At 34.8% G+C, this 12,713-nt stretch overlaps 1 protein-coding gene across 1 annotated transcript in view; it reads right to left on the bottom strand.

Moving 5' to 3' along the window:
• Positions 1–12,713, bottom strand: part of LOC125255549 (arf-GAP with dual PH domain-containing protein 1) — a 32,026-nt gene that overhangs the window by 2,760 nt on the left and 16,553 nt on the right. The window contains exons 4-7 of the mRNA XM_048170856.1: positions 9,048–9,130; positions 2,785–2,897; positions 2,145–2,291; positions 437–520 (exon numbers count right to left, since the gene is read on the bottom strand). Coding sequence (XP_048026813.1) covers positions 437–520; positions 2,145–2,291; positions 2,785–2,897; positions 9,048–9,130 — 427 coding nt within the window. The remainder of the gene's footprint in view (positions 1–436; positions 521–2,144; positions 2,292–2,784; positions 2,898–9,047; positions 9,131–12,713) is intronic.

Here is a 12,713-nt window from a genome sequence, read left to right as displayed (position 1 = left end):
GCTTCATAACATTAAGGTTGAACCACTGTAGTCACATGAAACTGTTTTAAATATGTTTTTCTGGGCATTGGAAGTATTAATTATCTTGCTGTCAATGGAGGCCTTCACTGAGCCATCGGATTTTATCAAAAATATCTTAATTTGTGTTCTGAAGATGAACAAAGGTCTTACGGGTGTGGAACGACATGAGCGTGAGTAATGTAATCAGAAATGTAATTTTTGGGTGAACTAACCCTTTAATATCTTGTAATTTAGCTTCTCAAGTATTTACAAGATTGAAATACTGAACAAGAAAGTGATTGTTTGCAGTGTGTAAATGAGAAACTGCTGTCAGAAGATCATGATATAGTGCATGCGTTCACAATCACTATAGTGAGTTTCACACTCATAACTCATTTTTATGTGTCAGTTGCTGGAAGAAATTTGATTCACATACGTCCTCATCATTAGCTCCAGGAAATGCCACCTTCTGGTAATGAAACCGTGCTGCCCGGATTGCAGTGAACCAGTCGACCATTTCCTGCACACACACACACACACACACACGCACGCACGTGCAGTGAGCACTAAAGGAACATTTTGCAGTGTTTCGCTGCAGCCAGCAGAGGATGCTTTATGATGCAATAACTGCTGTATGACCTCTGAGAGGTGCAGAAACACTCAACATAACATCCACACCTCGACTACAGCTAATATCAGATCTTACAGGAGGAAAATATCTCTTCATCTGTTCATAGAGCTAAAACAGTGCCGATCCTCTAGTACATCAAGTTTCTTGTCTTGTTTAAAACCTGTATCTTATCTGATGCGCACATTTCTATCACACAGTCTACATGCGTCTGTCATCTGATTGATCAACTTTTATAGCAAGTAAAACCCTTTAGTATAACTGAAAAAACCTTCAGCTCGTCTTTTTGCTGTGAAATCTTTACTGATTTTTATAAAGTAAACCTAAGAATAACTTTGGTTTACTTGATTATTCACACATCATTTTTTTTAGACGCGAGTATCAAATATGATTGAGGAAGGTTTATTTGTTCATCGCTCAATCATCATTGTATTGGATTGCATTATATGTTTTAAAACTGCAGAGCTAAGCATTTAAATATCATCTTACTAAGACATATTATTACCAGATATTGATATTTATATGCATTTTATGCAAGTATCTGCTGTACTGTTATTAAGATCTCATTGATTTACATTACAAGCATCAGAATTTCCTCTTACTTTTTGGCCATATAAATATCAGCATCTGCACTAAATTGCATTTTTTGCTCAGTTTGAGTCTCTGAATGAAACTGAGCTGTTTTCCCTCCATATTCTCGCTTTGTGAATCATAAAAAACTGACGTTTCAAATATGTTACTCAACAAAAAACACATGCAATTGTTTTTAATTCATTAAAAAAATTATTTTTTATGACTATTATTTCATCTGTCAGTCTTAACAGTGTTAAAATGCGATTAGTTTAAGTTTCTAAGGAATGATAAATATTCATCACTGATGTTTGTGAGATGGTACAACGTGTTGGTGAAAGAGGAAGAACATTTTTAGCTCAGAAACCACTGGCTTGTATTTGTGGCAGAAGCGCCATATTGACCAACAGCAGAACATCGTTGTCTCCAACTTACACATGAGAAATGACCCAAATACCCAAACATGCTGCTCTTGCAAGTTTATCTTCAACACAACATCCAAATTACAACCTAAAGTCTAAGAGGTTTACAGCTCATGTGATTTCCACTGGGGAAATATTAAAACAGGTCATATTGCGAAATAAAAAGATCCTCTCCCCAGCCCAAAAAGACCATTTACTGAATCTAAGATGGTGCATTCATACTTTTTTACATACATTTAAACAGTAGTGGCCAAAAAAACTGACATCTTCACCCTTTATTCAAATGAAAATGATTTTGTAAGCATATTGTGCTTGGAGTCGATTGTTTAATTTGTGATAACACAATGAAACATTTCAAAATATGACCTTGAGAGAGACACTGACTGTATTGTCGCTTATTGATAAATTGTGTCACTTTGGATAAAAGGGTCTGGCAGATGCATGAATGTAAATGTGAAATGCACATTCAAGAGCACACAATCCAAAGGTATTTTTATGAGGTATTAAAAAGATGGGCGTGATACCTTACTGTCTTCATGGTACACAAAGATATTCCTGGTGCTGTTGTCTCTGAGATAGGTGATCTGCAGGCCGAAGGGGTTTCCTATTTTAGCTGGCTGGAAAGTAGCATTTAGGGTTTCAATCCTCATTATGGCCTTTGGTTCTCTCGCCTGGAAGATAAAAGAAATAACTTAGCTATAATCGCATACTTTTTGGACAACAGAACATTTTGGGAACCAACCAGAAAGTCCCTAGAGTCACATAAGATTTTTATGATGCCAGTGGACTGGGATTGCTTTGGGTAAGCACAAGTTACACTATTGTGTGTGTGTTCTTGTATATATGGTTTATGAGGACACAAATGTGTATAATAACAGGGGTATTACAACGTAAACATGGTTTATGAGGACACTTCCTGTATCCTCATAAACCAAATGGCTTAAAAAACAATTCAAACAATGCAGACAGTTTCCTGTGATGGGTAGGTTTAGGGGTAGGGGTAGTGTAGGGCAATAGAATATACAGTTTGTACAGTATAAAAACCATTACGTCTATGCAGAGTCCACGTAAACTCATATATATATATGTATGTATATATACAGTATATATATGGTACAATGTGTCCTCATTTAGATAAATGTGTGACAGAAGAAGAGAACTAACGTCGTGTTTGTTGAAGTATTTCAGCGCTCCCTCTCTTTCAGACAGAATGAACTTGCGACTGAGGAACTGTCCGTTGTCTCGACCACGTTTCCATAGAAACCCTTCTCTGTACCCTGAAACAGAAAGAGAGCGTGAGAAGGCCGAAAGAAAGCATGAGGCATGAGTTTTTTTCCACCTACGTTCTTTTGTAGTGTCTATGAATATCTACATCCTTAAAACATTTTTGTAAAAAAGGAAGTTGAAGCTTACTGTACGTTACCAACGTTAAAACAGAAAAGGATGAAGAAATAAATGATTTTAGTATGTTGCTGCATGGTTGCTTTTGCACACCAATGGATTGTTTGCTGGTTTACACTTTTAAAGCTGTATTGGATTTCAGTGTAGTAAAATATCTAACAATACAAATGTTACAAAAACACTTTGAAGCAGTTTAACATATCTTACTAAGATGCAATTTTATAGATAGTTAATACTTTTTTATTATATGGCAAGCCATTTTAACGTTTACTCCTTAAAATGTTCTAATATCTTCTTTCATGCTACTGGTACAAACCCGATTCCAAAAAAGTTGGGACACTGTACAAATTGTGAATAAAAAAGAATGCAATAATTTACAAATCTCATAAACTTATATTTTATTCACAATAGAATATAGATAACATATCAAATGTTGAAAGTGAGACATTTTGAAATGTCATGCCAAATATTGGCTCATTTTGGATTTCATGAGAGCTACACATTCCAAAAAAGTTGGGACAGGTAGCAATAAGAGGCCGGAAAGGAACAGCTGGAGGACCAATTTGCAACTTATTAGGTCTTACTGGGTATAAAAAGAGCCTCTCAGAGTGGCAGTGTCTCTCAGAAGTCAAGATGGGCAGAGGATCACCAATTCCCCCAATGCTGTGGCGAAAAATAGTGGAGCAATATCAGAAAGGAGTTTCTCAGAGAAAAATTGCAAAGAGTTTGAAGTTATCATCATCTGCAGTGCATAATATCATCCAAAGATTCAGAGAATCTGGAACAATCTCTGTGCGTAAGGGTCAAGGCCGGAAAACCATACTGGATGCCCGTGATCTTCGGGCCCTTAGACGGCACTGCATCACATACAGGAATGCTACTGTAATGGAAATCACAACATGGGATCAGGAATACTTCCAGAAAACATTGTCGGTGAACACAATCCACTGTGCCATTCGCTGTTGCCGGCTAAAACTCTATAGGTCAAAAAAGAAGCCAGACCTAAACATGATCCAGAAGCGCAGGCGTTTTCTCTGGGCCAAGGCTCATTTAAAATGGACTGTGGCAAAGTGGAAAACTGTTCTGTGGTCAGACAAATCAAAATTTGAAGTTCTTTTTGGAAAACTGGGATGCCATGTCATCCGGACTAAAGAGGACAAGGACAACCCAAGTTGTTATCAGCGCTCAGTTCAGAAGCCTGCATCTCTGATGGTATGGGGTTGCATGAGTGCGTGTGGCATGGGCAGCTTACACATCTGGAAAGGCACCATCAATGCTGAAAGGTATATCCAAGTTCTAGAACAACATATGCTCCCATCCAGACGTTGTCTCTTTCAGGGAAGACCTTGCATTTTCCAACATGACAATGCCAGACCACATACTGCATCAATTACAACATCATGGCTGCGTAGAAGAAGGATCCGGGTACTGAAATGGCCAGCATGCAGTCCAGATCTTTCACCCATAGAAAACTTTTGTGCATCATAAAGAGGAAGATGCGACAAAGAAGACCTAAGACAGTTGAGCAACTAGAAGCCTGTATTAGACAAGAATGGGACAACATTCCTATTCCTAAACTTGGGCAACTTGTCTCCTCAGTCCCCAGACGTTTGCAGACTGTTATAAAAAGAAGAGGGATGCCTCACATTGGTAAACATGGCCTTGTCCCAACTTTTTTGAGATGTGTTGATGCCATGAAATTTAAAATCAACTTATTTTCCCCTTAAAATTATACATTTTCTCAATTTAAACATTTGATATGTCATCTATGTTGTATTCTGAATAAATACTGAACTTTGAAACTTCCACATCATTGCATTCTGTTTTTATTCACAATTTGTACAGTGTCCCAACTTTTTTGGAATCGGGTTTGTACTTATTTATTAGACGTGACAATCTTTTGTAATTGTTACTAGTAACAATTCTTATCTTACTAGTCACAGCTGCTTTTTTACTCATCTTATGTTATGACTAGTCAGAATGGCCACTGTAGATTTCAATAAAAAATATTTCTAGTAACATAAGTAGTAAGTATCTAGTAAGTATCTAGTAATAAGTACTAGTATCTAATAATAAAGTATCTAATGAATAAATACTAGTATGTAATAAATAAATACTAGTATCTATTTAAAAGATTAGTTCACTTTAAAATGAAAATTATCCCATGATTTACTCACCCTCAAGCCATCCTAGGTGTATATGACTTTCTTCTTTCAGACGAACACAATCAGAGTTATACTAATAATCACCCTGATGCTCCCAAGCTTTATAATGGCAGTGCACGGAAACCACCAGTTTGAAGTGCAAATAAGTGCATGCTGAACCATGCTCCACATGGCTCCGGGAGGTTAATAAAAGCCTTCTGAAGCGAAGCAATGTGTTTGTGTAAGAAAAATATCCATATTTAACATGTTATAAAGTAAAATAACTAGCTTTTTAAATAAAAAGTGCAACTTGTGTGACATATAACATAGGACGTAACATAGTACATCATGGCGTAGCGTAATGGCAGTAGTACGTCGCGTAAGATACAGTTTAGACACAAGTAGAATCTGCATGGCCGTTTGGCAGGAAGCTAGTTATTTTACTATATAACGTGTTAAATATGGATATTTTTCTTACACAAATGCATCGCTTCCCTTCAGAAAGCCTTTATTAACACCCCGAAGCCGTGTTTATTACATTTATGATGGAGGGATGCACTTATTTGCGCTTCAAACAGATGGTTTCCGTGCACTGCCATTATAAAGCTTGGGAGCATCAGGGTGTTTATTAATATAACTCTGATTGTATTTGTCCTAAAGAAGAAAGTCATACACCTAGGATGACTTGAAGGTGAGTAAATCATGTACTATCATGTGTCAAGTACTAGTACCGAATGAATAACTACTAGTGTATAAAAAATATGTACTAGTCACAATTGGAATACATACTAGTCAAAACTGAATAGTTGATATCTGAATGACAGATCCCCAAAGAAGTTAATGGCAAAAATTTGAAATGTGTCACTAGTAACAACAGAGTAGTTACTAGTCACTATCAAAATAAGTACTAGTATCTATTTAATAGGTACTAGAATACAATAAATAAGTACTAGTATCTATTTAATAGGTACTAGAATATAATAAATAAGTACTAGTATCTATTTAATAGGTACTAGTATATAATAAATAAGTACTAGTATCTATTTAATAGGTACTAGAATATAATAAATAAGTACTAGTATCTATTTAATAGGTACTAGAATATAATAAATAAGTACTAGTATCTATTTAATAGGTACTAGAATATAATAAATAAGTACTAGTGTCTATTTAATAGGTACTAGTATATAATAAATAAGTACTAGTATCTATTTAATAGGTACTAGAATATAATAAATAAGTACTAGTATCTATTTAATAGGTACTAGTATATAATAAATAAGTACTAGTGTCTATTTAATAGGTACTAGTATCTGATGAATGAGTACCAGTATCTAATAAATTAGAACTAGTATATAATGAATAAGTACTAGTACTAGTACTACTGGAATAGATACTAGTATCTAAAAAATAAATACTAGTATAGCATGAAAATATATACTAGTACGTTTCAAGGATTAAATGTAAAAATGGCTTGCCATAGGCCGTCTGTGGGAAGGTTCTCTCAAAGTTATGAACAAACATTCTTCCAGTAACATTAATGTTTTCATAACTTAATTGGAACGTTAGCAAAACATTCTTAGAACATATTTTTGTTTGCTGGGTTAGTGTTTGTTGAAGACACTATGAAATCCAAATAAAAGTTTTGTGGCTATTTGCTGATATTGTAATGTTATCCCAAACATTGATCAAATTAACTTTTTTTTTTTTTGCAGATTGAAACATTTAAAAAGCCTTTTTCTTCCAGGAAAACTGACAAAAAATAATGATGACTCATCCTGCACAACAGAGATTTCTGTCCAACCAAATTCTTTCTAGAAAGCGAGAGAGGTTTAATGCTTACGGTAGGGTTTTTAAAGATCCGAAGCAATAGTAATGGTATTGCTTGCCTTAGCAAGCACTAATGAAAAGCAAGTCTCTTGATTTTCTCTTTCACTAGCACTATTCTGGTCCAATGCACAAGTGCTCATGAATCATTCACTCTGCATTACCTCATCAGTCGATAACCGTGCCTCTCCACATGACCGTTCAATAACTCTATTGATTAGCGGAGGTGGACACACAGTGCAGACTTCCAAACAAACATTCTCATTCACAAACGCTGCAACCTCGTTTCAAGAAGGAGTTATTCTTCTATCTGTCTATCTATCTATCGGTCTTGAGTAGCATCTTGAGCCGCACAGTAACGACACGGGTAACGAAACATCTGGAGCATTGATTAAAACAGCAGTGCTGAGCAGGGAGACGAGAAGAAAAGGACAGAGCAAGAGACAGAAGAGAAGAGCGAGTGAGTGTGTGTGTGTGAGAGAGACACAAGATGAGAGATATGGAGATTATAAGATAGGCCTTTGATTCTTTATAAAGTACATCTTCTGTTGGAGACGTCTGGTTTCTGGTGGGTCGATCTGTGTTACATTATAACAGTCAGTCCAGAATATGCAAAACATTTGGCAAGACGTTTAGAATTTGATATATTTTGAATAAAAAAAAAAGAGAAACATATCCCAAATTGTATACAAATGAACTGAATATATAATAAAATAAAATATAAAATATATCAGTGTGTGTGTGCATATGTGTGTGTGTATATATATATATATATATATATATATATATATTTTTTTTTTTTTTTTTTTTTTTTCAGTCAAACCAAAATTTTTGTAATAGTTCTATATATATATATATATATATATATATATATAGAACTATTACAATAACTTATTTATTTGCCTAAAAACAAAAAAATATAATTATATGCATGTAAATATATAGAAAGATGCACTGAATGAATCAAAAGTGACAGTAAACACATTTAGAATGTTAAAAATAAATAATGTTTCAAATTAATGCTGTTCTTTTGAACTTTCTATTCATCTTAGAATCCTGGAAAATAAAATGTATCACAGTTTCCTCAAAAATACGAAGCATCAGAATAATAATCATAAATGTTTCTTGAGCAGAAAATCATCATATTAGAATGATTTCAGAAGGATCATGTGACACTGAAGACTGGAGTAATGATGCTGAAAATTCAGCTTTGATCACAGGAATAAATTATATTTTACAATATATTCACATAGAAAACAGATATTTTAAATTGTAATATTTTTTCACAATTTTTAATGTATTTTTGATCAAATATAAGCAGACTTGGTGAGCAAAAGAGACTTCTTTCAAAAACAAAAACTTTTAAACGGTTGTGTATATTATATACAGTATATATCAAATGCAATAACATATTTATATAGTATGAAACATTTAGTATTTTAATAGTACAGCAAAATAAATATTGAGTAGGTAGACAAGAAATGAGGTGGAAAAGAGTGGGAGGTGGAAACAGAATGTCTGAAGCCAGTACTGAATTCAGCCCTTGCAAAAATACCAATGCCCACGCCGTGCCCTCCAGACACTATACTTCAGCATTCAGACTGCATAGCTATGACTGGATCTATTAAAGTGCAAATGGCCACACTGTGTGGCTAATGCTATTTACACCCGCTGCAAAAATACCATTACACACACAAATGAGTTCAGTGCGAATGTCTGAACACATCAGCAAATCTCATACAGTACAAAGACATTCACGCAACGCATCACAGAACACAGATGCACGAGCATGCATGTTTGTGCGCGCATGTGTGTATCAAAGATGAGATCATTGTCAGCCAATGAGATCTCGCTTCTCAATAAATAAGACCGCAAAGCCATGAAACAGGATACTGAAACAGTTAGATGCAGTATGGACGTAATGTGCATACTTATGAACAAATAAACCTCTAGAGAAGAGAAAATGAGACTGACCTCATAGTCCCATCATCCACAAAAACAAAAGCTAAAAGCATGAGGAGGAAGAAACACAAAGTGCTGTGTGTTTTTTCTCACCTGCTGAATAAGGCTCTTGTCTCTCGATGTATATAAACTCCAGTCGCTCATACTTGGCTCTGATCCACTGTTCCCTCAAAATCCTGCCGATGAAACATATTAATGTGTCAATATTATATTAAAACCTTAATGTGAAAAAAATGCATGCGCAATGAAAGAGAAATGTGCGTTTGGCAGCTATATCTACCTGATCTGCTGGTGTAAACTAATGCATTAAAGGATTAGTTCACTTCAGAATTCAAATTTCCTGATAATTTACTCACCCCCATGTCATCCAAGATGTTTATGTCTTTCTATATTCAATTGAAAAGAAATGAAGGTTTTTGAGGAAAACATTCCAGGATTTTCTCCATATAGTGGACTTCACTGGGGTTCAACGGGTTGAAGGTCCAAATGTCAGTTTCAGTGCAGCTTCAAAGAGCTCTACATGATCCCAGACGAGGAATAAGAGTCTTATCTAGAGAAACCATCAGCCATTTTATTAAAAAAATTTTTTTAAATTATATACTTTTTAAACACAAATGCTCATCTTGCACTGCTCTGAGATGCATCAATGATGACGTAATCATGTTGGAAAGGTGGAAGTACCGCGGTAGGGCAAAAAACATCTCATTTTCTCCTAAAACTTCAAAATTGTCCGACATCATTGTTTTACCTTTTGTTTGTAAAGGCCGTTTGACTTGATCTTTGCACATTTGCTATGTAAACACTCTGCATATGTCACGCCTGACCTTTCCAACATGATGACGTAATGCGTGGCGCATCACAGAGCAGTGCAAGAAGAGCATTTGTGGTTAAAAAGTGTATATCATTTTTTATTTTTTAAAAAAATGACCAATCGTATCGATAAATAAGACTCTTATTCCTCATCTGGGATCATGTAGAGCTCTTTGAAGCTGCACTGAAACTGACATTTGGACCTTCAACCCGTTGAACCCCAGTGAAGTCCACTATATGGAGAAAAATCCTGGAATGTTTTCATCAAAAACCTTCATTTCTTTTCGACTGAAGAAAGAAAGATATAAACATCTTGGATGACATGGGGGTGAGTAAATTATCAGGAAATTTTACTACTCCTTTAATTCCCAACCCGGAGTGTGAAGCTCATGTACTGTGGATTGTGGGTGTACATAAGACAATATGGTTGGACAGTACACTGTTAAAAAAAAACTGTCAAATTTACGGTAAAATACCGGCAGCTGTGGTTGCCAGGAATATACCATGAAAAAAATGTGGAATCTGTAAAAGACAATATGGTATACTGGTTTTGTAACCCTAAATTTTACAGTAGACAACGTATTTTTTTTACCAAAATCATGGTAGAAAAAAACAAATATATTTGTCAATTATACAGTAATTTTATGTAAAAAATGCAACTTTCCATAGCTTTTTACGGATATTTGCAGTAAAAAAAAAGTTATAATATAATAATATATACAGTAATTTGTTGTTAATTTAACAATGTCCATCAGCACTGTAAAAAAAATCCCAGTAAAATTTACGGTAAAAAAACGGCAGCTGTGGTTGCCAGAACTTTACCGTAAAAAAATACAGTAGCAACGTAAAAAAAAAATTGTTAAATTTACGGTAAAATAACGGATTTCATTAACTGATATAATGTTAATTTACCAACCTAATGAAGCACTAATATCTGTTTTGTACCTTTATAATACACTGACAGTCACCAAACACAGTGGTGATGAGAGTCACATGATGAATCAAAGTTCATCACAAGCAGCTTTTCCACAAGCTGAGGAGGACAACACTAACGTAAAGAAGGCGCACACAGTGTCATTCACGCACACACTAAACACCATCATGGTAACATGCATGAAATTTTAAAAATGCAATAAACATTAATTTAACAACATTAGATGTAACATAAAACCCTAATGTACATAACTGATTAGAAAAAAATGAGAAAAACTAAGAAGAAACAGAGTTATTTCAATGAAAATATATCAAATGTGAAGTGTCATGCAGGGAATTGTGGGAATGTCAATTTACGGATTTTCACTGTAAATTTTACAATGAATTGTTATTTTTCACTTCCAAAAACTGTGAATTTAACGGTATTTTACCGTAAAATTACATTAAATGTACGGTTAGATCTATTGCAGTTATTCACCGTATATAGTACGGAAACTTTCTGTAAACCAATTTACAGTTTTTCACTGCAGCATTTTTACAGTCTTTTACTGTTAAAATCATGGTAATTTTTTACAGTGTATTTACACTTGGCAACCTAAAGCATTTTGATTAAATGCATTGGATGGCCACATTCCCTTTACACTGAGGTGGTTTGAGTGATCAGTTTGCTATCTTTCTCAAATGTGGACCTTTTCATCACAGCAATGCACATAAAATACACAAAGCGACCAAGTGTACACTGAAAAACAATCGGTGCAGGATAGACTTTGAAAAAGTTTTCACTTTAGAAACTGCTAGTAAATTTCACAAATACTTGCAAAGAAATTGCAAGTAACACACTGAATTGAAAGTGTAATTTTGAAGTAGAAAGACTGAAAATTAGCCTGACTTCGTCATACTCATATTCTAGGCAGAATGTGAGTCTGATACTGCTCCATTGCACTTGAATTATGGGGCGTGTCTTAACCGAACCAGTAAAAAAAAAAAACTCTGCACTCAATTGGATAGACCTACAACCAATCAGAGCAACGCAGTAAGTGACGTAAGTTGAACTTGTACTTAAACTTTTGCCGAATTCCGTTGGAAGGACGGCAAACACATCTTTCCCATCGACAAATGCCTTGATTGCGGTTCTTTGTTCGTCTTTTAAAATTAATGCGCTGTCGATTTCTTTTATTACAGACGTGATAGCGGAATCTAAACATCTTACTTCTCCAGCTGCAGTCATCGTTGGTGAAAACCAATTCAACCCAAGCGCTCATTGATGACGTGGGTGGTTACGTAACCACAGATAGCCTGTCCATCATCGATTAAAGCCCGCCCTGGCAATTTGATTGGCTCGGCCTTCTGGGAGCCGAGCATAATTACTCCACAATGGATCGAGTCCAGACCGAACTTCCCGTGCAAAAAATGTTGTGGGCGGGGTTCAGGCTGGCACCCAGGCTAACTGAAAATAGTTATTCAGTAAATAAGTATTTTCTTGTAAAATATATTTCAATATTTACAGTTAGGGGGGGGGGGATGACAGTGTACAGTCAAACCAAAAAATATTCAGACATTAAATATAATTTTTTATATATTTTTACTAGTGGGTGCAGGACACTATAGTTCATTTATGTAAGTGAGGATAGCACAATAAAGTAAACTGTGACATATTATACTGAAAAATTCATACAGTGGACTACCAGTAAAATTGATAAACATTTGGAACCAAAAATTATTCAGACACTTTGACCTGACCATGTTTTGCTTAAGTATTATCTGACATAATTAAGATTATTTTTTCTGACACTGCTTAAATCTGAGATCTTATTTTATTACCATTTTTTAAACTATAGTGAATACACTGTATTAATGAATGAAATGTTCAAGGTGTCTGAATATATTTTGGTTTGACTGTAAATATTCCAAAATGTTTGGGAAAAGCTTCTCTAATGTAGTCTGGTTGATTTAGTTTCTTATTTTAGATGTTACCAAATGAAGTACTTAAAAAAAGCATATTATTCATATTTATTG

The sequence above is a fragment of the Megalobrama amblycephala genome, linkage group LG20 (assembly GCF_018812025.1).
Source record: "Megalobrama amblycephala isolate DHTTF-2021 linkage group LG20, ASM1881202v1, whole genome shotgun sequence".
Taxonomy (NCBI): Eukaryota; Metazoa; Chordata; class Actinopteri; order Cypriniformes; family Xenocyprididae; genus Megalobrama; species Megalobrama amblycephala.
The sequence above is the reverse complement of the archived record's forward strand: the minus strand, read 5'-3'. Positions and strand labels throughout refer to the sequence as shown.